The following is a 12468-nucleotide window of genomic DNA, read 5'->3' as shown; positions in this document are numbered from 1 at the left end:
ACAGGATCACAGTTCCACCTCCAGGACAGGACAGTTTAGTGTGTACTGGAGGTCTTGTCCCTACAAGCATGATTGTGTGATCCTATGATATATGAAGGAACTTGCTAGTGTGGTATCAGTGCAAGTTTTTCCTCCTAAAACTATGATCAACAGGTGTTTAAAGCTCCTTATTTCTAACCTAGATCAGACATGTAGCTGTGTGGGCACAGCCAGATAGTGTTTAGAATCATTCAGTCTTTTAGGTTAGAGAAGACTCTTAAGGTCATTGAGTGCATTAAGCAAGCACTACCAAGCCCACCACTGAACCTTGTCCCTAAGCCCCTCGTCTCTTAAATATCTCTAAGGATGGTGACTCAGGCACTGCCCAGGGCAACCTATTCCAATGCTTGATTCCAAAGCCTTTTAGTGAAGAAATTTTTCTTAATACATAGGATTATGTTCAAAGTGTTCATTATGTTCAAAATGTTCATGTTATGATACTCAAAGTATTTCTCAGTTCAGTATGAAAGCACAGTTGTACTCTACTGAGTGTAGAGACTGCCTGCATGAAGCAGATTAAAAGATCTGCCACAAATTACTGGATGTTAGAATATACCAATATGTTAGAGTAAAAAAGAGAAGGCTGTGTTGGATACTTCCAGAAGTGCAACTGAAATGAGCAGTCTCCAAACATATGCTGTCCTTACACACCATGCACTATTTCTTGTTCTGAAATCTGGAACAGTTTGGAAGGAAAGAACACCCTAAGTAAATGTATATGAATGGGAACTTTCCAGAATCAAACAGATCTGAAGAAATATTTGCTGATGTCAAAAGTCTGGCATTCTTCTTACTTCATCATTTCCAACATGATTATTCAATGGCTTTTAAAAAGGGAGCCAGGCCAGGGACAAGTGTAGGAGGGAAAGCAGAGCTGTGCTATGCAGAGAAGGGAGGGGTAATGTTGCTTCTCAGTGCCCAGCCCCATCCAATTCATCCCTCTCCCTTGTGTTTAAGCATCTGGGGCAGGGAAGAAGAGAAAAGGGTCAATGTACTTCCAAGATCCTGCCTCTAATCCTCCAATCCTCTTGATCCCACCCCCTTTTTTAAACTGCAGTATTGTATTTCTCTGTACTCTGACTTCTGCATTAGTGTTCTACTTCCTAGTGGGGTTTTTTTTTCCTTGTAATCTTACATTTTCTTTTATTCCTTTCTGTTCCCCCACTTTTTATCAAAGGGGGAGCCAGATTTCTACCCCTTAGCTGGTGAGGGGTAGCATGAGAGGAGGAGTAGTAATGCCTGCCTGGCATGTTGAGGGAGACATAAATGACTTAGAAGCAGATTGTAGCTTCTCTTGGGCTTTCTCCTATGCTGAGGCAAGTAAAGATATTTTACTTCTTGTTAAGAACCTGCAAGAAAGTTTCAGTGCATCCCAATACCTGTCTCTGTCTGAAATTTGTCCACAAAGGCATGCCTAGATGGCCTGGCAGCCATTGGTGAGGAGAAAACAGATACAGGAGAATTTCAAATGGTGAATAAATAGCAAAGTTATGAGGTAAAGGCTCTACTCTATGCAGCAAAACTACATCTGGCTTCTGGAAGAGCTGCTAATCTGTCACTTCTGTGAATTAAAAATGCTGCAGTAGCTTTTATGCAATAGGGGAGAGCAGTTTTGCAGGCATAAATTGCTTTTCTTGCTGACAAAATCTCTTTTTTCCAGAAAGGAAACCACGAGTGACCCAGCCCTCAGTATTTAGTACAGGGGGAAAAAGAGAGGAGCAGAGAAATCTGGCACATGGAATTTGTTTTTGCTGCAGCCTCGTATTCAGGCTGTCCTGCTAGAAACCTCTGAATCCCTAATCTGGTTTTACAGCATCATCATGTCTTTTTTACAGATGCTTCATTCAGAGCAGGGCTACAGAGCAGCTGTAATGCCATCTAATCCATTTGCCTTAACCTGCCCTGCACTTCACAATTAAGGTTTTGTTTTGTTTGGACCAAAACCTGGATGTCTGTTAGGGTTATCAATTCCTCTTGGTTGCAGAAGGAAATTTCTCTCTGACTATTTCCCAGTCTCAGTGGGTTTTTGTTTTAAATGTAATAATAAAAAAAACAAGTGGAGAAACATGGCTTAGCCCTACTTCTCATCACTGTTGATACAGTTTCACTTTCCCTGTCAGTCTCCTATTTTCTCTGTTATTCAGTCAAAAGCAGTAGACCTTTGCTTCCTTTTCTCTCTTTACCAGGAAACAGAGGAACTGGGCCTGTTTATTGTGAATTACTCTTGGCATCCCTTTCCAGGGAGAGCATCTATGTGTGGGGAGGAGGGGTAGGGCAAATTACCTACTGTAAGTGATCTGCTTTGCCTTGTTTAATACCTTTGTGGCAATAACATCTTTTAAAAACATGTATAAATATTGAGAATGGGAACACACTATACCATCTGATGTCTTTCAAAGACTTATACAACGTGAAGCCTAATATACCTGCCTGTCTGTCCCTCATAAACCCTTTCCTCCTTCAGCCTATTGTGTTCTATAGCTGATTTCAGTGACAAGCTTCCTCCCAGCGCTTCCTTGGCCATGGGATTTCCATGCTCTTTGCAGTTCCTTTTGCTGCAGGTGATTTTGTGACTAATGCTGGGGTCCACCAAAGCTTGCCAAGGGCAGGTCACCAAGCATGGAAGCTTGATCATGTAGAGAGCTGGGCCAGCTGTGAGTGAACAGGTTTGGAAATGGTAGCTGTGTTAACACTGGAAAAGGGAGTTGGCCTGGTATGCTTGAGCATTCATAACATTAATGAAGATCTTTTTACCTCTGTAAGTGCAGTGCTTGCTGCTTACCAAGAAGCAAACTCTTGAGATACTATTTTCTTCTTCTCCCGCTTGTCTTTAGTGTTTGTCATGGATGTATGTTGTGGGTAACTGGAAGAAGCTGTAGCTCTACAGACGTGCATGCTTATCCCATCTCATGGCACCCTGGAATGTTTTTGTAGCCCTCTAACCTTAAAAGCAATTTCTAAGAAGGAATGAAAAATGTGCAAAGAAAAAAAAGGAGATAAATTTACAAGAAGAATCAGTAACACTAAAAAAGGCTCTGTACAACCTATACTGCAAATTCAAAAGAGTGAGGCCTTTGTAAGACCCCAGAAAACGCAAGTGATAATACTTCAGATAAAGAAGTGGTCACAGCTGGTTTTCTTGTTCACTTGTATCTGGAAAGTGTGAATAATTCAGGCTGGTACTTGGTTTTATTTTCATGTGTTTTTAAACTTGTCTACATGCAATATTCAGCATAATACGGAGCAACAACCATACATTGCAACTTTGGTGGTTTAAAAATGGGACAGCAGGAAAAACTTTGCTGGAAGGGTAGAGTGGCCCTGGGAAAGTTACCTAGAGAGGTGTGGAATCTCTCTGCTGGTAGGTTTTTGAGACATGCCTTTTTAAGACAGAACCAGAGGGCATCATCAAATATTTGTGATAGTCATGCTTCAGGTCAGAAATTTTATTAGGTGACCCTAGACATTTCTTTCCAATCAGCTTGTGTTTTCTTTTAATTACTATTTGTGTCTCAGTTATTCTACTTAACTGGAATAAGTTTCACCATGAAAAACAAACACAAAACTGTCAATTTATAGTCTTCAGCCCATGTCATAAATTCTGTAGTATCCAATTAATTTTTTATTTTTTTAGTGTAGTGCTGTTGGCCTCTGCATCCCATCCAGCAGGTAAAGTGAACTGAATTCTTCCTTTCTTAGGTTTCCATGTTGCTTTTGCTTTCTGTGCATGTTTTAAGGGAACCCTTAGAATTTTAGCCCTGAATATGACCAATAATATGTTATCATGTAGGAAGAGGACAGAAGGGTATATAACTTGATGTAAGTTGCATGATATTTCCCAATACCATTCTTAGCTATCCTTTGCAAACAAGCAGTATGGGACTGACAACAAAGAACAGTTTTTGGGGTGGTGCATGGTAAAGAAAAAGAATTCCCTAAGCCAACATGTCCTCTTCAGAGCAGTGTCCCAGCAGTTCATGTAGGACTGAGTTTCCTTCTCTGCATTGTCCCCAGTGCTATGCAGAGTTTTTGTTTTGTTTCTTTCATAACACGGATCCCATTGCTTGGGCCCATAGCAGGATTTGAAGTAGCAGTGTATCAGGTGGTAAAAATGGAGAAATTTTATGGTGGCTAATATTCTAGTGTGTTCATAATTAAGAGGGTAAAGGTGATCATCTGTTGCTTACATTTGTTCAGCCAGAAAAACGAAGAAGGAAGCATTTAAAGAAACATAAATTTTCCCTTTTTCCTGGTGGTGCAGATTGTGTATACAGGAAACCCCCCCAGGATAGACATACATGTTAAGTGAAACAGTCCTGCATTTAAAAAAGTGAAAGATGGAACTTCATGCAAATCTGTAGAGCCTGAAGGCCAAAGAACTCCTGGAATTGCCACCAAGAGCACCCAAGCCTGGGTTCCTGGAAATGCAAGTACTCAAGAGCTCTACTTAGACCTAGGAGAACTCTTTAAACCTCTCAACATGCTCTGTGTCACGGAGTTCAAATGCCAGAGGGGGAAGCAGCTGCCATATGTCTGTGTTTCCTGTTGTTTCAGTAGGAGCTATCACATGCTGCGTTATAAAAGAAGTGGATATGATACATGTCTGTCCACTGGCAACAGGACCTTCTGAACACTGGAAAAGAATAAATACTCTTAGGTATCCCTTTCCCCTTTTTCAACCAAAGGCAAGAACTGGCTAGAAGCAAGGTCAGAGAGAAATCATTAAACAAGCCAGAAATGTGGAAAGCATCATAAATGAAAAGTCAGCCAGCTGTAAAGACTCAAAGGAATGTTAAACTAGTAATGTTCATGTAATTGCTGTTGCATTGCTTGTAACAGTGGGTAATTTTTTTCCCACCTACTGAGTGTATTGCTTTGTCCCTCAGGTGATCTCTTCAGTGCCTTGGATTTTCCATTCCTGTACTTCTACAGGTTTCATAGCAGCTGCTGTGCCAGGTAACCTCTCTATAACAGGTCATGTAAATGTTTTCAAAATAAGAGGTTTAATTGACTTCCAGCCTGTACTCTCAGTTAAAAACTTTGTAGCATGTAAATCCTTGCTTATACTAGTTTCTGCTGCCGTAAGCCAGTAGAATTGCAAAGAACAAATCTTTGCATGTCTGTGGATATGCATTTGATGGCCTGAGACTCAAATGTGCTGAAAGTATGTGTTTCCTTGAGTGAGTGCATTCTGATTGGGGGAGTTCGCAGTCGCCAGTAAAATATTGTTTACCCAATGTAGCAAAGCTTTGATACATAGCATCTCTCAAATGCTTCTGAAGTCAGATTAACCCAAACTTGCTGTTTGCAGCAATTACTAAGTATTAGTCTTCAGCAGTATATGGATGTACATGGATTTATTTGCCTGTACATCTTGTGATTTGGCAGAATGCTGGTTTGGGTAAAAAGGAAAAGGTTTAACAAGCGTTTAATTATTTTCAGTAGCAAAAGTTCACTGTATATTGGCATAATTCTCCCAGGACAACATAAATATGTTTCCCATAGATCTTAATTTTTAAAAGATTCCTGTCTTTCCCCCTCAGTCTTTTACCAAATTATTTTTTTAAGAGGGGGAAAAAGATATTTTCATGCTAACTAATGGCAAAAATATTTCTTGAAAGGCATTTTCTGACTTTGGAATTTCTGTTGAAAGGGTATATTGAGAATGATTGTTAAATAATTTCCAACATACATAGGTTTTTGTTATGTTATTCCAAGTGTGGTCTATGCACAGTACAAGTAACTCACAATTAGGTATTCTGTAGGTAGGTGAAATCTATATTTCTCGAATGTGAGGTCTAACTGCAGGCTCTAATGGACATCAGTCTAGCCCAGATATTATTCTCATTCACTGCATTTACCTCTGTGGCAGCTTCCCACTTCTGTTTCCATTGGCCCACCTTCAGCACATGTGTAGTAGATAGCACTGTACACCAAAGGAAGGGGAAAGGAATGGTTAGATGGAGAAAAAACCATCTCAGTTGCTCTCCTACATTTTATAATTGAGTGTCTTTGTAGATATGTGGGATTTGGAGGAAAACCTATGCAATGTAAGGTAAGGGCAATTCATGCAGCTAAATCTACTGACTCTGAAAAGTATCTGAAGCATCAGCAGTAAGGTGGAAAGTGCTCAATTTATTTAATAAAATAAATTGCTGTTAATTGTGGCATCAATATTTTAGGTATTATAATTTGCTGTTTCACTTTTTTTATCTCTTGAGTTGTACTAAATATCTTCAAATCTTCGTGACTGAAAGCCCATCACAGCAGGGCAGAAGATCTGAAATAAGCTACTGGACTCTTAAAATTATGGGCAATGTTGGTTCATTGAACTCATTCATTTCTCAGAGTGGAATGCTCTACTGCTCAGCACTCCATCCCCTGCAACAAGTTGCTGAGTTTAGGCCTATCTTTTGTCATCAAAGCAGCATCTGCTCCCTTGACTTCAGACTTTACACACATCCCAAAGGATTTTGTATTATGGCTCAATGCAAAAATTCCCAATGCCTTCTACTCCTGGGAAGTTATCTTAACCTGCTCTTTGGTGCCTGTATGGACATGCAGCTGAGCTGGAACTTGGCCACATGTGTTGTACAGGGAACAGATGGTATACTGGAGCCCAGCACAGAACTTCTGACCTGAGGAGCCACCATTTTCCACCTTTCCTGCTGCTGTAGAGAGGGGACCAACTGCGTGGCACCTCTATCCAGAACATCATACCCTCTGTGAATTCCAAGGCACTTTTTGCTTCACCACCTGTCTGCCTGTGTTGATCCTTTCCCATGCAGCTTCCCACAGCACTTTGTCATCTCTTATGTCTCACAGTAATTTGTGCCTTGCATATTTTTTAGTTATTTTCTGTTCCCTACTTACACTGTTCCACTGGTTCACAGTCAGTGGGTTGTACATATGTCACAAGTGAAACAAAATCCAGAGCCAAACCTCATGAACTCCATAAAGTCTGTGGAGATGTGGAACAAAATTTCCTTAAGGGTAGTCTTGGCTACAGGAGTGCTGTGAACTGCTGTCCTGTAAGACTTGAGAATCAAAATTCTCTTAATTGTCAGCAGAAAACTTTGGAGTATCCTATTCCCAGCACTACTGAGCCATCTATTTGTTATACAGTAGAGATGTATTTGACTCCCTAATTGGAATTTTGGCTTCATGAAGTTTAAACAGCTTAAAAGCTTCAGGCAGAAACTTTCCAGTGGTTATTTTTTCAGTTCAAGGCTCTGTGGAGGTTGAAGTTAGTTAGTTGCCAAATATGTGTGGCTCCTGCTGAAATTAGCATTGCTGTTATTCAGAGCCATCTCAATGCCTGAAGTTAATATTTCACCTCATGTTTTCAATGATATCTATTTTTCTGATTATGCAAGTGCATTAGACACCAACCATAAGAGTGTCAGTCTTACTTTATTCAGATTCTAGTCACTGACTGAACAAAACACTAGGTGTACTGGACATAATGTAAGCTTCTTGTCCAGCTTTCATTCTCCAAATGGGACTGACACTGCAGTTCTTCATTAGGAAAACCAAGATGTCTGTAAGAGGTTGTTTAGTTGAAGTTAAGAGATTTTATTAACAAGCTTTCTCCATCCTTTGTAGTGGACTGTTGGGATTCTTTCTGATGTTGCACACAGTGAAGCTAAAAAGCAGCACAACCTCGGGGCAATATGCAGCCTGGAGTTTCCTTGCAAAGGTAAGAGAAAGACCCTCACAGGAACACAGTGGATCTGTGCATCTCCCAGGAGAACTGAGGAATTTCTGCATCTGTCTAGTTTCTCTTGCTATTCCACCTCGATGCTTCCTTGGTCCTGTTTGTGCAACCTGCGTGTAGAGCTGTGGCAACAAATATCAGGTGTGTAATATCCCAGGATCATTATCTGAGATGAAATACTGTGTGTAGACTGAGCCTAATGGAACTTGGATGATTATTGCAGCTAAGGATTTGGACTGTGGCATTCCGGAAATGCAAACCTATACTTTCCAAAGTGTTTTGAAGACTACGTCTTCTATGAGTGTGTGCACCAGCCATTTTGCACAGAGTTTGAGTGTGTCTTTCCTGAGCCAACAGTTACAGCTAATTCCCTGAAGTTCAATACCAAAACTCTCACTGTTTTTGTTGCAGAAGAGAGCTGAGGATGCCATTTGCCTTGACATTACTAGGGCTTTTGATGGTATGTCCCACAATATTATTATATAAAAATTAGAGTACTACAGTCTGGATGGGCAGATAACTAGATGGGTAAAAATATGGTTGGAGAATCATGTTCAGAAGGTAGAGGTTAACAATTCCTAGTCTAACTGGAGTCTTGTGACAAGTGGAATGGCACAGGGATCTGTCCTGGGTCCTTTACAATTTAATATCTTTATTGAAGAATGAGAAGCAAGAATGTGCACTCACATTTCCAAGGGACACCAAATTAGGAGGACCTGTCAATAATACTGGAGGATAGGATTGCCTTTCAGAGGGATCTGGATAGGCTGGAGGAATGGGCCAACAGAAATCCTAAAATATTCATCAAGGGCAGATGTGAAGCCTTGCATATGGGAAGGAAGAGTCGGTGGCAATAATAGAGCCTGAAGACTGCCTAGTTGGGAAGCAACTCTGTGGAAAAGGACCAGGGATTTTGGTAGACAGCAAGTAGGACATGATGCAGCAGTGTGCCCTGGCAGCTAAAAAAACCCTGAGTATCCTGGGCTGTACTTATAATAGGATAGACAGCAAATTTGTGGAAGTGATCATGACCTTCTCCTCAGCACTTGTTAGTCAACATCTGAAATAGAGAGCCTTGTTTCAGGCACCTCAGTACAGGGAAGATATTGATAAACTGGAATGAGTTTGGCAGAGGGTTGCTGGGAAAGTCAGGGGACTGGATCATTGGTATTTTGGGGAGTGGCTGCTGAATCAGGCTTGTTCAGCCTGGAAGAGGGACATCTTTGGGAGCACATAAGAAACAGCAGCCACCCAGTAGCTATGGAGAAATCATCCAGAAGACAGATCCAGATATCCTCTCTGTAAAATAAACAGAGAGGTTCAGATTAGGTACAAGGAAAAATTTTTCACCCCAAAGACAAGTCAGGCAAGGGCAGAGGCTGCCCAGGAAGGCTGTGCTGTTTCCAACTTTGAAGGTTTACGAGACCCAACTGGATAAAGCCCTAAGCAACCCAGTCTGACCTCCTGAGGTCCATTCCTTGTGGAATTATCCTGTGATCTGGGGTCTGGCTGTACTTGATTTAAGCTATTAACAACTCAGTTTTAAAATGATTGATGGCGAATGCAGTCAAAAGAGCTTGTCAGACTCCTTTTCCCTGCTTAGATTTTACTTAGTTTCGTCACTTTCATCTAGGTCATCTGAAAACCACAACCTTCTGATGTGGTTTGTGATCTCACCTTTCCTACTACAGTGAATGAAGCAGTTACATTATCACCCCCTCCCCACCCCAAACCCTAGATTCATAATATGCTTCTTTAGAAACTGTAGTCAAATGAGTCTGTTTTTTGTGGGGATAACAAGAGTGGAGTGATATTACTTGGTTTGTGCTTTGTAAGCTCTTCCCCAATGTACAAGTCACACAGTGTTTCTCACTAGTTTAAATTTCTTCCAAACATTGTGAGTGTGCAGATTTTAGTACCTCAGCTTTCTTCTTACTGCTTGGTAGCAAAGTCAACTGATCTAAAACTTGCTCTTGAGTCTTGTTTTTTTTTTTTTGTTTAACATTCTGGGTTGGAGATTGGAATAGCTGGCTCTGCTAGTAGGTGCTGTGAATGAGGGTAAATGGTTTTACATGTGGTATTTATGACCTACTGGAAAAAAATGCAAGCAAAAATGTGTTGTGAAATATATTTTAAGCACATTTGGGTCCATCCCAGATGAAGTGGATGAGAGCCATAAAGTCTGTATTGGATCAAAGTTTTCCCAGAGTTCAAAGGTTTCTAGATTTGTGGGGGTTTGGCCATCTCTAGACATAAGTGATATGAAGTTTGTTTTAGCCACTGTTGCCAATGAAATTATGTGCCTTCATGCCAACTAAAAGCTTGTCCCTGTGTCACTGGAAGAATTTAATCTGTTCTTTAGCCTTTAAAGTGCATGTTTTAAATGTACATTGTTTAATTTTCTTGCTTGGAAGGTTTTTGTAACAGAGCAATTAGTCTTTTTTCTGTTGCAGCTTCTAACCCAGTGCTCAAATTATATGTCTTATCTTGAGTTTGAAGAGGGCAATAATAATGAATACATGAGATCTATCTGTAGCACTAATAATTTTATCAACACTAGTAGTGTCCCTAAGTCTTCCGCTAGTGTTTTAAAGCTTGCTATGTGACTTATTTTGGGGTTCTACCATACCCATCTAAGGATGCATGAGGAGCATGGAGGAGCTGCTGCTCCAACTGCTGAAATGAAGCTGATTTAGGGTTAAAAGTCAGTGAATGCTTGAAAAGTTTGGAAGCACCATACATCTGTTTTAGAACAGAAATCAAAGTAGAGACAGACACAGACAGGCAGAAAGCAAGACCTGAACTGGAGCTTGCCTTAAGGGTAGGGGCTGATCTACTGGCTCCCAAAAAACTCTCCCAAGGAACCTTGTATCTACAAGGAACTATAAATTTATGTACTGTGTAGTTAAGATTTGAGTTCCATCTGTCTGATCGTTAATACTACTTCCTGCAGGTGTTTGGAAATGGTAAAACTGTGTACTGGTCCAGCTCAGCATTGCCCAGGTATGAGGGCTGTGTCAGTCACATCTTAAATCATTGTAAGTGCAGAAAAGCAGCATTTAACTAGCACTGTAAAAATCTGTTTAAGTCTAAGTGTATGGCTCCCTTAAAAAATAAACAGAAAAGGAAGGAAGTTAATGTGGATAAAGAATAAAGGTAGAAAGTATTTGTATCTGGACTTGCAGAATGGGATCCAGTGGGGAAAAAAAACCAAAAAAAAAACCACCTCTGGTCACAACAACAGCTTTGTGTTCCCACACGAGCATTTTTCTTGGATTGAGTAGTGCTCTAGATCATCCTCCTAATCTCTCAGACTGACTGGAGTTTTCACCAGCAGTTGGAAAGGAGCAGCGTTTGAGGCCAGAATATGTTTATCTTGCAAATGAGCCAAGAAAGGAGACTGCTGTAGTCCTCAGACAGCAGCACAGGCCTCTAGGGAGGTGCAGGGAATTGGAAAATCTGTTTTCCATTTGGATGCTTTGTACCTATGTGACTGATGAGCTGGGGCTGAGATTGTTGTCACAGCTTCATTTCCAATAAATTAACCATGAGATCTGATCGGCTCTGCTTTGCACATCCAAGGACACATTCTTTGTGAAGCCCACATATTTGGCCTCCCTGCCCTCTAATTTTTCATTCACTTAAAAACTGGAGCTGGGTTGTAACTTGATGTTATGATCTTTACTTTGGCTGTGGCAACTTAATCAATGCATGAGGTTTTTAAATTCTTTCCTGTAATGATTTCTGACAGCTCTCATGTTAGGTCATTGCTTTGCACAGAGACAGATGAAGCACAGATTTCATCTGTGTATAAAGTCCTGTGTGATAATTATAGTGACAAATGCTCTCTGCACTTTTTCTGTGAAAACAAATAGTGCATGTGTTAGTCATATCTGTATAAATTCCTGAGAAATGCAAAAAAATCAGTGAAGTGATCTGTATAAAAAAAAAAGTTTTTAAGAAGTCCAAGAAACAGGAAATGCTTTGTCATAGCCTTGCACAGATTTAATCCCCAGAAGAGCAAGGATCTGAAGCTGTACTGAGATTTCTTTTAATTTGAAAGCTGTGCTAGTATCCTGGGTCATATACTGGAAAGAAAAAACTGGAGATGCTCATATATACAGACAGAAGCATCTGGTGAGAATGCTAATGAGCTCTAACAGTGCTGTAAGTGAGTTTGTTTTGATTAAGGTTGCCAGTCTATATCTGGTGATGAAGCCTGTTAGGGTCTCTAAAAGTTAAGCAGCAGAAATAATTTAAATCATTAATAGAATGGAAAAATTCAGCAAGATCCTGGTTACTTGTGAATTTGTATTCCCAAGTATTTGTATTCCCATATCATGTTTAGTGTTATCCTAAAAAAATTGTAGTAGGGAATTCAGCTTGTTTCCAGTAAGAACCTATTGAAGCAGCTTGTTATAAACAGGAAGAACAAATGGGAAGGTCAATGGATTTTGAATTCTCTTTTTCTTCCTCCCTCACCTGAAGAAAGGAAATTCAATAACTGAAATTAAGTTGCATTGAGATTTACTGATTTTCCTATGCATGGGTTGGAAGGAAATATAGAATAATCGGATCAGGAGTATGCGACTATTTTCTATATAAACATCCCAGGCACTATTATGTAATCTATAATTTATCTGAGCAGTGTTGGAGGCTCCCTAGTACATAAAAGCATCCTCTGACAGCTGCTTTGGTTCCTTGTTTGTTAA

At 40.2% G+C, this 12468-nt stretch overlaps 1 protein-coding gene across 3 annotated transcripts in view; it reads left to right on the top strand.

Annotated features, from left to right (window-relative positions):
• TMEM241 (transmembrane protein 241) overlaps positions 1 to 12468 on the top strand; it is a 54899-nt gene that overhangs the window by 22588 nt on the left and 19843 nt on the right. For 2 of the 3 annotated variants that reach the window (XM_041477662.1, XM_041477661.1), the window contains exons 11-13: positions 3674 to 3708; positions 4926 to 4995; positions 7645 to 7738. In XM_041477662.1, coding sequence (XP_041333596.1) covers positions 3674 to 3708; positions 4926 to 4995; positions 7645 to 7738 — 199 coding nt within the window. Of the gene's footprint in view, positions 1 to 3673; positions 3709 to 4925; positions 4996 to 6057; positions 6095 to 7644; positions 7739 to 12468 lie in introns of all 3 variants that reach the window. The other variant, XR_005955984.1, reaches the window with a different exon arrangement.

Source organism: Pyrgilauda ruficollis, unplaced genomic scaffold (genome assembly GCF_017590135.1).
Source record: "Pyrgilauda ruficollis isolate IOZ18807 unplaced genomic scaffold, ASM1759013v1 scaffold41, whole genome shotgun sequence".
NCBI lineage: Eukaryota > Metazoa > Chordata > Aves > Passeriformes > Passeridae > Pyrgilauda > Pyrgilauda ruficollis.
Note: the sequence above shows the minus strand (reverse complement) of the source record. Positions and strands in the feature narration are given on the sequence as shown.